This window comes from Elephas maximus, chromosome 4 (genome assembly GCF_024166365.1).
Source record: "Elephas maximus indicus isolate mEleMax1 chromosome 4, mEleMax1 primary haplotype, whole genome shotgun sequence".
Classification (NCBI taxonomy): domain Eukaryota; kingdom Metazoa; phylum Chordata; class Mammalia; order Proboscidea; family Elephantidae; genus Elephas; species Elephas maximus.
In genome coordinates this window covers 41,444,772-41,459,374 of record NC_064822.1, presented here as the reverse complement: position 1 = coordinate 41,459,374, position 14,603 = coordinate 41,444,772, and the positions used below count along the sequence as shown (strand labels likewise).

The 14,603-nt window shown below is 39.0% G+C and overlaps 1 protein-coding gene across 2 annotated transcripts in view; it reads right to left on the bottom strand.

The window, feature by feature from the left end:
* Nucleotides 1-14,603, bottom strand: part of ITGA8 (integrin subunit alpha 8) — a 227,043-nt gene that overhangs the window by 103,268 nt on the left and 109,172 nt on the right. For both annotated transcript variants that reach the window (XM_049881925.1, XM_049881924.1), the window contains exons 14-19: nucleotides 10,769-10,814; nucleotides 8,013-8,120; nucleotides 3,532-3,587; nucleotides 2,948-3,102; nucleotides 1,532-1,669; nucleotides 989-1,056 (exon numbers count right to left, since the gene is read on the bottom strand). In XM_049881925.1, coding sequence (XP_049737882.1) covers nucleotides 989-1,056; nucleotides 1,532-1,669; nucleotides 2,948-3,102; nucleotides 3,532-3,587; nucleotides 8,013-8,120; nucleotides 10,769-10,814 — 571 coding nt within the window. The remainder of the gene's footprint in view (nucleotides 1-988; nucleotides 1,057-1,531; nucleotides 1,670-2,947; nucleotides 3,103-3,531; nucleotides 3,588-8,012; nucleotides 8,121-10,768; nucleotides 10,815-14,603) is intronic.

The following is a 14,603-nucleotide window of genomic DNA, read 5'->3' as shown; positions in this document are numbered from 1 at the left end:
GTCTAACTTCACAGCTTGCTAGCAAAAATTCCTGCAATGTTAACAACTGGCCCATCAGCTAGTATGAGGCAGTTCTGGTACATCGCTGAAAACATTTACTTGGAGGAAAATGAGCAATTGATGGGGGGATGATTTAGAAAGTAAGAGGGGGAGACATGTAACAAAAAGTAGACGATTACAGGCAAGAAACAGGTAGCAAAATAGATCTTAAATAGCTGAGAGAGGGTTTGGAAGAAATTTGATTCACTTCAAACTTCAAATTGAACCAACATTTGGAAATGCCTGTTTCACTTCTGACCCTGACTCAAAGCTATTGCTTTTGACACCTGCTAAACTGTGAAGTTTGGGAAAAGTCCCCTTGGGAGGTGAGCAGATTCCAAACACGGGCAGTAAGATAGTTCCTGGGAGAGAGAGGCGCACAGAGCTGCTCTTTCCACCAACGGATGTTTTACCTTAGTCTCGTTTCTTTTGGGAACAAAAAGCAGTACATTTTCTGCTTTATTCCAAGAAGTGCCAGTTAAAAAAAAATTTTTTTCAGTAAATTAAAATGATTTTGTTTTGATAACTTTAAGGGTGCTTTTGAGATTACTGGAGTTGTCCTGAGGTGCTGCAAAAAACGGCCTGGCTGAAGTGTAGATGGAACCAGGCTGCCTGCATCCTTTGCCTACCTGACAGGGGCATGTAAGCAAGTAGAACCTGAGCCGCTCAATGGACAAGTTTACTTTTAAGAAAAAACAACAAAAATTTTTTTTTCACATTTGCTGAAAGATGAAACGGCCCAGGCAGGAATCTTAGGGTATGTCACTTGACACCAGGGACAAAGAACTGACCCAAACCTCAGGCTTACCCAAAGTGTAGCCAAGCTCAAGAATTTCACGCAGTGTATTTTTTTGTAGCAGTCGGAAGGGTATACTTTCTCCAGAGAAGCTTTACATAAACACCTGTATCTCGTTAGATCTAATGTACAAGTTTATTTATTTAAACTTACGGTCTAGCTGACAGCTTCAAGACAGGAATGCATATATTGTCTTCTCCACAGTCCACCAGGATGTGAGCCTGTGTCGTGCAAAACATGCATCAGGAATATCTTGGAAAACTTGAACCATATCCCTTTTTCTTGAAAGTAACTAAAAATTCCACAAATGAAACCAAGGCTTTCATTTCACTACACGTGATTCTCCCTAGCTATATATACACCCTATGTAACCCAGTGACCTCTCAATAAAGACTAGTTTACATAATAGCCCAACTCCAATTCATCCTCAAACGTCTATAAAGAATGTTACTCTGGCAATGTTTTGAGGATTACAGGCTGCCTTGCTTCCATTACAGCCACATTTTGAACAAATTAAATCTTGGTTGCACAAGGGGAAGGACTTCCGAAAACACAACGATGCAGTGTTTCAGGAAACATGTTAGGGAAAATTCCCAACTGCTACATGTTTGTGTGTGGGAATGCAAACAAAAAGAGCTGCCTTTAGTCTCAAGGTCAAACAATCAACACTGGGTGCCTGCTTGAGAACAAACCTACCTGCTCACTAACAGCGTTTACTCTGTAGTAGTTCAGTATTGGCTTCACTGCCAGGCCTTCTTTAAAGATGGATTCATCCAAACTGTAATTCAAACTAATGTTGATTGGAGATAATTTATCTCGGAATTCAGTTTCATCCTACGAAAAATAATCATAAACTCAAGAAAGGCTTCGTGAAATGGCTGCAAGATGTTAAGTCTGTGAAAGGCAGACAACATTTGACTTTAGTCAATGAAAGTGAATGATGACGTTCTTATCACTGCAGCAGGCTTAGACACGTGCTGATTTACGTAGTATACGCTGACACCATAATTAATATATGTTCAGAGATGAAGACATTTAGAGCTGTGGCTTCATTGGAATATGCTTGCAGAGAAAATCTTCAGGTTCCGCAGACAATTCACACAGAATCAGTCAAGTTGCAAAGTTAAAAATTATAATTACGTACAATGAACACCCTTAAAAGTATCATGAATTAGGATTTTATTTTCATGAAGTTGGCAGAATGTGTGAGTCTTCCTGAGCTCAGAGGGAGAAAACATCTTAACTCTCTTATCTCTTTACACTAAGCTCTGGCTTGCATGAACTTTAAAACATCTTCAGCACATTTGAAGTTCCCTCTGAAAAAGAAACAGAACTCCGTGGGTGAGGGGTGGCACCAAGCAGGAAGCACTAAGCATACAGGACCACCTCAGATAGTGTAGCCGGCAGGTCTCCCTTCAGTTGTGTGCCAGTCGAGGTCACAATAAGATACAAGGGTCACTGTACCCAACTGTTCATTCTAGAGTGTGTTGGTGAACATTTGGCCTTCCCCAGGTTTCCCCTCGCTTAAAGTCCCTTAAAGGAGTGGAGGAAATAAGAAAGAGTGATACCAACTCTACAACTGGCAAGGTGAAGATGGATCATTATTTTGTAAACGTTTTGGCTTTTTAATTTTGTGATGGGTTTTGGAGTTCTCATTAAAAAATTACTTTAAAATATATAATAAATTTTTTTTTAATAAAAACTTTGAATGCCTAAATGTTAACGCTAAAAGTTTTCCTGAGTTGCCTCTGAAATGTATGTTAATAAGATTTGACAAAACAAGTTTACGTAGGATAAAAATTCAAATTGTGTTGAAATTTTAGGTTTTTGGTGGAGTAGGGGTAGTTAGAAAGCCACCTGAGTTGAGTACCGTTACTGAGATATTTTTTCAAATCAAAAAGAAGCATTAGAAATTAGAAGCAACGCATAGTTAGGTTAGTTGAAGAAACGGTCAAGAAGAGTGTGCGACCTTAAGTTACAGTTTCCTCCCATGAAAATGAAAATAGACAGATGTGGATCTATGTAGACAAATGTGACAGGGAAGTGGAGAAAAATGGTTGGAATCTGGATTCGAGTGTTAGAGGCCAAACAAGTGACTTCTTGAACACTTACTCGAAGGTAAACGATAAGGTCCTGGCACTGGAGGGCTTTCTGCCGTCTTATCACAAGAGGGAAGATGAGATGGGACTGATGGTTGTCAAGGAAGAGTGTTCGTTTAATGGCTCCTTTTTGTTTCAGTGAATCTAACTGCACCTCAGCAGTCAGGGCTGAAGGATAGACGAAAGTAAATACAATCAGGAAAGGAAAAGTAGTCAGTGAGTGCAGTGCTCTATCTGAGGTAAGAATCACCACCTCAGGTTGCTTATTCAGGAAACATTTTTTTCATAGTTGGGATCAAAAACAACACATAGGCTGAAAAAAATCTTATAAAATACTTCCCAAGCTATAAAAGAAAACTGCTTTCATAATTTTTTAATACAAATTGTCATTTTTCCATAGTTACATATGTTTTTACAGATAATATGAATGTCAACTAATCAAATAATATTTATCTAGAAGGTTCCAGATATGCAATAGAAATCTTGGTACTAAGAAAGGGCTTTTTTAGATATACATTGTCTGTGCAGAGAAATGCTTATTACTGAATTTTCTTAGGATAGTATAAAAAAAAAGTGTAAAAATGAAAACATCCTCACCTATTGTGTTTGAAATGCTCTGGCCTGCTACCGATGCACACACTGTTACAGCAAAGCTACGAAAAATGATAGTCGATGATTTATTCGTTAATAAAGTTTTGAATTGGACATAGAAGTATTCCTTTACCTTACCCATGATAAAATGAATATGTCCTTTTTCTTTTGTACTTCTCTAATTACATACACACACATATATATATTTGTGTGATATAGATATATCCCAACACACAACATAAAACAATTAAGACAGGAGACATTATTACATTGGAAGGTAATACTTGAACACACTGCTAGAGACTAACTGATTGAATCAATAGGTCAATTAATCAATTACTTGTTGCCTTCACTGACTTGATGGCAGTGGATTTTTTTTGTTTTTTTATTCAATAAATACATATGAGTATCTTGTATGTTCCAGGCAATGAAGAAGTAGGCAGTATAGTAAGAAACAGATAGTGCTATGGCCTAGAGATGAGCAGAAACATGACATCATTTAAGGAACCTAAAGAACTTCAGTGTGGTTGGAGCATAAAGCATGATGGTGAAACCATAGGAGGTGAGGCTGGCTTGGTCACCAGTAGGAAACAGGGATTTGAAAGTCAGGTTAAAGAATTTGGAATTAATGCTAAGAAGACGAGAGGACGATATTATGATTAAGCCAGCATCACCCACTCGCTCCAAAAGGAGACTGAATTCTGCAGTAACTTCCTTGCGGTGGGAGGAGGACTGAGACAGAGAGACTAGAAGAGGGAGGAGAGAAAGGAAGAAAATAAGGAGCTTACAGGGCTGTCTGAAACTAGGTAGGCATAATAATATGGGGTAGAAAGACAATAGAAAGAAGGTAGATATGCAGGAGAGGCACTTTACAGTTCTGCCTTGAACACAATCCAAGGAAACATCTGCCATGGCTTGTAGGATGACCTGTATGTGGGCTGGGTCTACGGCAGTGGGAGGAATGAAAAGTGGCACCTTGTCTCAGCCTGACTTTGCTGAATGTGCTCACTCCCTCCTGAACAATTTCAACCTTTTCACATTTCTAAGAAGGTGAAAATATACGAAAATGCTTAAATATGAGTTAATGATAGCTTTAAAGTTTTTACTAGTAAAATACGATAGTATGATTTGAATATTTCTACAGATTTCAAAAGGAGTAAAGAATCCCTAAACATACTTTAATTATGTGTCAGCTTCCTGTGTCAACCATAATGAAAATGTGTCACATCTGGGATTCATATATCCACCATGACCTCAGTCAATGTCTTCCTTCAGGGTAAATAATTTGCCACATACCATTAAGTCAAAAGTTTCCTGAGATGTCAATGCCATTACAAGTGTTTATACCATTTCCCCAGAGAAATCATGAATTCCAACCCGCTTCTGCTTCATTCGAATTACTCAAGAAAGATGAAGAGGTAATCACATCTTTAAATTTTTTAGCGGGTCTGGCTTTCAAAACTGGAGTTTTTTTTTTTTTTTTTCTGTGTCCAACTTTCTTGGAAGTATTTGGCTATGTGTTACAATCATCCATTGACCTTTTTTCTGTTGACCATTATATTGCCTAGTCAAAGCTCATTAGCTTTTATAAGACAAATTCCTATTTGTAACTGGAATATCAACGTACAGAAATTACAAGAATGTCAGATACAGCATTACCTAGACACACACATACAAAAAAAAATCAAAAGGAATAAGATTAAAAAAAAATAAATGCATGAACATCAACATTATTTGCTTTTTGTGAAAAGATATGCAATTAAAAAGTGATGTTATCTGCTGAAGGACTACTCTTGATTTGTGGTCTACATCTAAATGAAAAGTATACTGTGGCTGTCAAGAAAAGCTGTGAACTGTTATTGAATTTAGAACTAACACCTGAAACTATAAGTTATGTTCATATTCAATGTGGTCCATTAGTCTGAATAGGTCTGAGCTGAACCAAAAACACTGCATCAACCCAGGTCCTTCTTCACAGAAATTCCAAACAAAACTGTTTTGTCTACCGTGGTTCTGATATGGTCGCCAGGCAGACCCCCATACTACATAATCTTCTATCACTAGTTCTAGCCTAATACATAATTCTATGATATAACTGTGCTTAATTGTCACATATGAATGAAATAAACGTGAAACATGATTTGAAAGTATAAAACAATTCATTTTTCAAACTAACCAATTAAATCCTATTTTAATGATAAAAAAAATAGCAAATAACAAAGGTTTTACATAAAGTCTCACGTATCTGAAGAATGTTTTTCAGATTTGAAAAGTGGGTGGTTATTGACTTTTACATTTATAAAATAAAAACTTTCACCAAGTAATTATCTTCATTTTTCTAATTGGTTAATATGGTGATATTAATATTTATTGAGCAGGCTTTTCTTTTTTTCCCCATTTATAAATGACGATGGCAGATATTCTATAAAACTACACAGCTGCTTGCAAGGCACAGAAATCCACATCGATGGGAATGAGGAATTATTTGCCAGTTAGAGCTTATATGATCATTTTCAGATGTACAATATGAGGCTGTATCAAATACAGACTAAAATTACAGCAACAAAAATTAACAGATACCTTTCAATCATTGTGGGAAGGCGAGCTAAATTCTTAGAATAAATTAAAAAAGCATCCGAGAAGCACATTCTAGACTAAACCAGCTATTTATTTTTCATCATCTGATACCCTGAGCCATCATCACTTTTGGATGTGAACATAAAAACACCTTTCAGAAAACATGTGCAATAGAATCAAATAATAATTAGACAGGGATATATATTTTTTATATATTTATCCACTTAATAAATTGCATTTTTTCTTAATAATATGATTTAGTGCAACAAGAAAATGGCTCAGGAAAAAGACTTTCTCGTTAAAAAGTAATATTCTTCCCACAAGACCAAACAGATCCTATAATCTGTTAAAGCTACTTAAAGCTTGGAAAAATATCTATGAAACTAAAAATGCTTAGAAAAACTTATCTAGTTCAAAACAACAATATTCTATACCAGAGCATGCTATACACACTTTAAAAATTCTGTCTAGATGCCCGTTCACTTGTGAACATGTGAACCTATGGCCGTTGGCGGGAATACCAAGTCTTAACATTCACGCTCAAGTAGTTCTCACAGTCCATTAAATGTTCATTTAATCATGCCAGGGTAAGGAAAAATGCTGGCCCTTTCACATAGTTTCTCAGATCAGGTTTTCATTATAGTATTTTATGGTTTTAAACCATTTTAAAATGTGCTCAGGGCATTTCCTAACTACTTTCGAAAGCTGTTAAAGTAGAAGACACACCTCCCCGCATTGGGAGCTCCCAGTAATGGGATGTTTTTCAACCAATTTTTCAGGGTTCTCTTTCCTTCCCACCCTCTACCCTCAAAGGTTCTGACTCTGATATGAACTCCTGTCAAAAGGTCTTCAACCACACACTGAAACTGGCTGGAAATAACTTCTTTGGGTTGAGGCTGGTTTGTTCTGCATTCTGACATTCTCAGGAACCAAACATGCTGTCTGAGTTAGACCCCCTCTACTGGAAAAAAAAAAAAAAAACTACTGAAAAACGAGGGAAAAACTCCAACACTCCAAGTTATTTGTCGGCTTTTCAGAGGATACGCTAATGACACTACCTCATATGGCAGATTTATGACCCTTGAAGACCTACATATTGAGGAGTAACATGGCATTTTCTTATTTGATAGTTGTCTTAACTTATCGAGTTCCATTTTGTAGCTTCCATTTTGCAGCACTCCAGATGACTGACAAGGTTCGAATGGAACACTTTCAGAAGCCACTTAAACAATGTTCTCCTACAGCCTAGACAAAGGAACCTTAAATCTACTTCCATTCCTGATGATGAGATGTTGCCCATAACAATGCAGGGTAGGGGACAGAAATCTCTACTTTTAAAATATTTTCTTTCTGTCTGATTGTACATGCTAAGTTACAAAACTGACATCTGTTTTCAGCACAGGAAACCCAGTAATTTAACCCAAGCCTGACTCTAAAACAAACAAAAAAACCCATTACATATGTCTGAAAAGTGTTATGCATAATCATATGCAAATACAAGGTTCAAGGTATTCTGGCATATTCTTATTTTGTAAAAATATTGTGTATCTATATCAGTATGTTAAGAATCTAAAAGTCATAAGAGCTCTAAGATTTAATTCACTGGCAATTTCCTCAAACGTTTTTATGCTTCTCATGTCACCCACATCCTGTAGATTGGAGAAATAGCCTCTATATGGTAAGTCAATAGCTAAAGGTCAGCATCATAACCTTGATCCTTTTAAAAGACTAACTCCTTGCTACTCAAAGTTGGCACCTAGACCAACAGCATCAACACCTTTTTGGAGCTCTTTAGAAATGCGGCAACTCAGACCTCACCTCAAACTTAATGAATAAAAATCTCCAGTCTAACAAGATGCCCAGGTGATTTGTATCCACATTAGAGCTTGAGAAGCACTGGACTAACTCACCAGGCCACAGATGTCATCGAATCTGGAATCTGGCAAGTTTTATTTTCAAGATTGATGATCACTGGGTTCAGCAGAAGCTGGGCGTCTACAGTCACAACCGGCCTCGCTCTGCAGGGAGAAAACGTGGGGCTCTAAGGAACCATATGAATGACAGGCAGAAGCTTACATCACTGAAAATAGAAATCCATTTCTGTAGGCCAGTGTCAATGTTCCCAGCCTTTGTGCCAAGAATTTTGCTGACTGCATTAACAGGTGGGCACCAGACTCAACTAACGATCTCCAAACACATCTGGTAGCTCATGAATACAAATAAAGGATGCTGTGGGCCCCTTAAGCAAAGCTGTGTCACAAACTTGCTTCCTTTATGGAGTGGGCACATGGTATTCTGGAGACATTGCTGTGAAATACCACTCTGGGATCTGCTAGTATATCTACATTTATGCTTGAATAAATATATCATTCTATAGTTACCTGTGTCTGTAAGTACTTGAATTCTGGGAAGTTTTTCTCCTTCTGGACTGATAATTTTTTATTTCAATTGATAACTTTCTAGGCAAACTTTGCAGATCTAGCTAAACATATGAGAGTGGGTTTTCAGAATATTTCTGTACTTCACACAGAACAGTGGCTCTCAATCGTGATCACACAGTATAATCACCCAGGGAACTTTTGAACAAATACTGTGCCTGAGTCCCATCACAGACCAATTGGATCAGAACCTCTGAGGATGGGCCCAGGCATTGGAATTTTAAACAAACTTTCCAGGTATTTCTAATGCACAGCCAAGGTTGAGGAGAGGGACTAATGTAAACTCCACACCAGCCATCCAGGTGAGGGTAACCAGACCAAAAAGTAAGTCATGGGGGAGAGAACGGAGCAATTTCAAAAGCTTGGCTCCAAGCCTAAAGCTGGGAGCCAAAGTCTGCAGATGACAGCATAAAACAATGCCATGTTGAATAAGTTTTCTTCTGATAGAAAAGAACTGTGCCTTGGGGCAGAATGTTGTTTAGGGGAGTACTTTAAACAATCTCATGATTACCACAGTGGGGCCCACTGGGAATTTTCCTAAACTCCTTTATGCTATTTATCTGTACTTCGTTACATAACGTTGTTTTCAATATGGTGTTAGTTCCAGTCCTTGGGGAAGCAGATGACAAGATGGGCTTAGACACGCAAGAGATCTATTGGGGCAAACTGAAACACCTATGCGTAAAAAGAGGAGGGAGCAGGGGAGGCTGGGGGAGCCAGGCTGCTCTTAGACTACGATGCAGGTCTGACTGCTGTGAAGGGGTGAGGGAAAGAATGAGGGTTAGATAAGAATGTCCCAGCTAGGGCAACAGCGGGTTCTTGAGCCAAACTCACCTGGCAGAGGAGTTCTGTGTATCCCTATTGCACCCAGTAAGTGGCCAGCAGTAGTTCATGGAAAACATGGCATCGGAATAAACATGGTCATGGATTCAGAGCATAGCAACTGAGGCCATGAGCCATTTATGCTTCAGGAGCTGTGAGTGGTCCATTTTGATGGCCACTACAAACACAAGCCCCGTAAAGCAGATACTCTGAGAATTTCAACTGGCTGATTCTGTGTAAGCTGAAATGGAGAGTGGCTGATATAAATCAGCCCTCTTTGAGTTTGTTTTGGGACTGATAAAGAAAATCTCACTTATTTGAGGAACCCCAACTTTGAATCTTTCTGGGAATTGAGCTAAGTTAGTGTTATATATCAGGTGGACTCAGGTATTGTTTTTGTTATTAGCTGCCATTGAGTCGGCCCCTGATTCATGGTGACCCCAGGTGTTGCAGAGTAGAGCTGCTTCATAACATCTTCTTGGCTATAATCTTTACAGAAGCAGTTCGCCAGGCCTTTCTTCGGTGGAGCTGCTGGGTGGATTCAAACCACCAACCTTTTAGGTGAGCAGCTGATCGCAAACCCAGGCTCCTTATTCCCAGCTGTGCACTCTGCCTTTTGTCTCGGTATATTGACCTAGTGTCTTGAATGCCTATAAAACTGTTTTTAAGAGAAAGTAAGAAGGAAGAGGCAAAAGGAGAGAAAGGAGCTAAGCTTTTGAGCACAAACTATCTAGTTACTATTGGTGTACTTTATATACAGGTTCTCACTTCACCTTTATAACAAAAATAACCTTGTAAAATAAGTATCATTCTCTCTACTTTCTAGATGAAAAAACAGAGGCTCAGAGAGTTATAGGAACTTTTCTAAGATTAAAAATCGGTGAGCGTATGAAAGGGCCAGGTTTTGAATCCACTTCTGGCACATTTAGACCACTATTTAATACTTGCTTTTAAAGGCCGCCAGTTCCTGGCCTATTCCTTACGCTAGAGTCCACAGTTGCTTGCAGAGGCCAGGGTAGATAGTAACATTTCCCACCCTGCACCTCTTCTGTGCAAGCACATCTCAGTGCATTTCCAAAGCAAGAGAAGAATTCAAATATAGTAACAACTAAAAAGTGGGTCATTTTATAAGGTCTGCTAAGATTCTAATCTTATTTAACAATATGTTGGGAGAGGCTGCAAGTTTGGTCCTGAGATTTGAGAATAAAAATACAGAGGAATGAGAGAGAGAGGGGAAAAGAGAGAGAAAGAGCAAAACTAACTCTAAACTTAAAAAAGAGAATCTAAGTACTCTCCAAAATAAATAGTTGGGATATTCTCTTTAAGGCAAAATTAACAACAACAACAACAAAAACAGGAAAAGCATTTGAAACAACTAGAGCACTTGCGTACCACCAACCACATACCTGTAAACAACTACTTTTCCGGTTCCAAATGCGCCCACAAGTAAATCTAAAAAAGACAAAAACACAAAATACCCACACAAGTTTTATAGAAATAATCAAGCTCGTAATCATAAATAGCACATAGACCATCTTGAAATGCTGATTTCAGAGTGAGAGGCATAAAATAAGAACAACAAATCGCACCTCCCTTAAGCCATGTTGGAAGGCGTATTGGTGCTTCACTATGACCAACAAAATAACCAAACCGCTGCCGCCGGAGTTGATTCTGACTCACAGTGACCTTGTAGGACAGACCTTGTAGGACAGAGTAGATCTGTCCCATAGGTTTTCCAAGGCTGTAAATCTTCATGGAAGAGACTGCCACATCTTTCTCCCACAGAGTAGCTTGTAGGTTCAAACTGCTGACCGTTCGGTTAGTAGCCTAGTGTTTTAATCACTGTGCCACCAGGGCTCCAGCCAACTCAATATGACACATAAATCAGTACATTTCAAACCCTTCTGGACTCAAGAAAACCAGTCTTCTAGAAATGCTTAGAATTCATCATCACATCATTTCTCCTCTTCCCCAGACTCCAAGCAACTTTCCCAAGAAACGCAAAAGGGAAAAAGCATATACTTAGTTCCAACTATGTACCAGGCTCTTAACACACCTTATTTTATTTATTTCCTGCAATAACTGTATGAGGCAAGTGTTATCCCTGAAGTGGGACACTTTAACTGTCATTTTGACACAACCATTTGCTCTTTATGTGCTAGTGGGGATAGTGAGTCAACTGTTGGCAAAGTGATCAGTGGTGTATGGAATAACTGAAAAATCATAATGATCTTAAATAATAATAATAAGTCACATATACTGAGTGCTTACTTTAGGCCAGGCATTCTTCTAAATGATTTACCTTAATTGATTCCTAACAAGAAGTTAGGAAGCCTCTCAACTACTGTCACAATTTTGCAGATAAGTGAAAGGAGGTTTGTTGTTGTTCTGTGCCGCAAATTGATTCCAACTCCTAGCGACTCTACAGGACAGAGTAAAACTGCCCCATAGGGTTTCCAAGGCTGTAGTCTTAAAGAATGCAGATCGCCAGGTCTTTTCTCCTGAGGAGTGGCTAGTGGGTTTGAACTGCCAAGCTTTCGGTTAGGTTAGCTGCCAAGTACTTAACCACTGCACCACCAGGCCTCCTGAAAACTGAGGCTTAGTGAGACTAAATGTAAACTCACTGAAGTTCACACGAGGAGGTGCAGCCGAGTTACAGCAACGCTGTGTAACACAGTGACCTTGGATTTTTGAAGCGGGAATGCTCACAATTATTTTACTGATTACCAAATATATAGATAAGGTTGTGTTTCTTAATCTAATTCATGATGGTTATTGAATATTGGAAGGAGCCCTGGTGGCACAGTGGTTAAGCACTCAGCTGCTAACTGAAAGGCCGGTGGTTTGACCCCACCAGCTACTTTGAGGGAGAAAGATACGGCAGTCTGCTCTTGTAAAGATTTATAGCTTTGGAAACCATATGGGGCAGTTCTACTCTGTCCTGTAGGGTTGCTATGAGTCAGAATTGAGATGACGGCAACAGGTACAGTAACGGTATTGAATACTGGTGGAAGCAAAGAAACCAAGGTAAGCATGACAATGGCTATACCTGCACAGAGTTAAATTTAGGTGTGAGAAAAGTGGACTTGATAGAAATAATGGCCATAAAAGAAAACTTAGAACAGCTGAAGTTAAAATTGGTTAATTCTAGTAATTCAGAAGTGAAAATGGGAACTTATTTGGCCACTCCAAATGGAAAACCAATCAAGGAATTAAATTAGTTTAGTGGAGTTTGTACAGGAAAACAAGCTGTAGCCACATTCCCTCACACTCACCTTTCCAGCACATGAGAACAGCGTCAGACAGCAAGCACCAATGATTCGCCTCCTGAGGGCTCCTCCTGGCTGGGCCAAGGAGGCAGGAAGTACCCTGGGAATGGCCCTCAGCCCATGATGGATGGGAATTAGATGAGAAACTACACAGCTTCCTTGCCCGTGAAGTGGGACAGCTCTGAGGCATGTTCTTCTCTGTCCTCAGAGCTCCCCAGCCAGATTAAGCCCCAGCCGCTCACAGTGGCAACCTGCTTGGTAATATTCTTTTTACTGGCATCCTTCCTTTCCATGTCTGTCTATACTGCTCCTTTACCAGTGTTTCCTGGCATCGGTTTTCATATAAACTGCTTGAACTCATTCCTTGTCTCAAGGTTGGCTCTAAGAGAACCCAGACTAACCCCCAAACCCAACCCACCACCCTTTGAGTGGATTTCAACTTATAGTGACCGTATAGGACAGAGTATAACTGCCCCGTAGGGTTTCCAAGGTGGTAGTTGTTACAGAAGCTGACTGCCACATCTTTCTCTCATGGAGCGGCTGGTGGTTTCTAACTGCCAAGCATTTGGTTAGCAGCCAAGCGCTTAACCATTGTGCCACCAGGGCTCCTTGGAACCCAACTTAAGTCACGATAATTATCAAAATTTTTGTTTTAAAAAAAATGGACCCACATTTTTAGGGTTAAAACTGCAGTCAAATTGTCATATATTTTATAGGTACAGAATCAGATTCTGACAATAGGCCCATGATATACTCCAAATCTCCGTATTTAGGAAGATGTATATGCTAACATTCAAGTCAGTCAAACACAGGTCATCTAAAGACCTCTGTAATAGTGAGATTAAAGAACACATTTAGAAAAGGGTTATGACTTAGCCAACTATGGCTCATGGAGTAAAATCATATTGTGCAGGGGTTTAAATCCTTGAAATTAGAAGCCAAAGTTCTAAGTCTACCAATTTGTAAAATTAAAGTGATAAATTATATCAAAATTTCAACTTTTCCAACTATTTTCACGTTTATTTTTCCTGCTACATTGCCTCTTCCAGGCTACCAGTGCATTTTTGCCGTGTCAGAGGAAAAAGAGTCACTGATTTGAAGAAACGTGACCACTGTGCTTCCTGCATAGTCAGGGGCTCCAGGATTTGGACAAGTGTAGCACAGCTGGCCCACGGCCTGAATCCATATCTTCTGACACAACAGCAGATAGCAGAGCTGCGTGAAAACTGATTCAAGACTTATGTGCTTTGTTCCTGGCTCAGAATAAAGTGAACTATTTATATATTAGGATTAGACATTTTATGTATATGTGTGTGTGTATATACATATATGAATTTTAAGAACAGACTCTCCGGAAATGACTAAGAGAACAAGGCTGTAAGGCTTCTGGAGCAGGGATCTTTCTTTATGTCTGTGTATGTTATCTTCAATATTTTACGAATGGTATGAGTTAGAAAGGAGTCCTGGTGTCATAGTGGTTAAGTGCTTGGCTGCTAACCGAAAGGTCAGCAATTTGAATCCACTAGCCACTCCGCAGGAGAAAGATGTGGCAGTCTGCTTCCATAAAGATTACAGCCTTGGAAACCATATGGGGCAGTTCTACTCTGTCCTAGAGGGTCGCTATGAGTCAAAATTGACTTGATGGTAATAGATTATGGGTTGGGATAAGTGAAAAAAGAAATTATCTTTGCATCCTCAGTACCAGATGCAGCGCAGAGAGTTCATAAATGCCTGTTAAATAGGAGAATAAATAATAATGAAATAATACACTAAAGATAAAAGAAATGGGAAGAGTAAGACAGTTATTAAGACAGGTTAATGTAAACCATAGTTAGATTCTGCCATATTTTTGCATATGCACTTGAAGGTCTTGAGACAGATACACACACACACACACACACAAAGGCTCCAGATTCTAGAAAGTAATATAGAACCAGTAGGGTTTTGACTGCATCACAACTAGATTGTCATT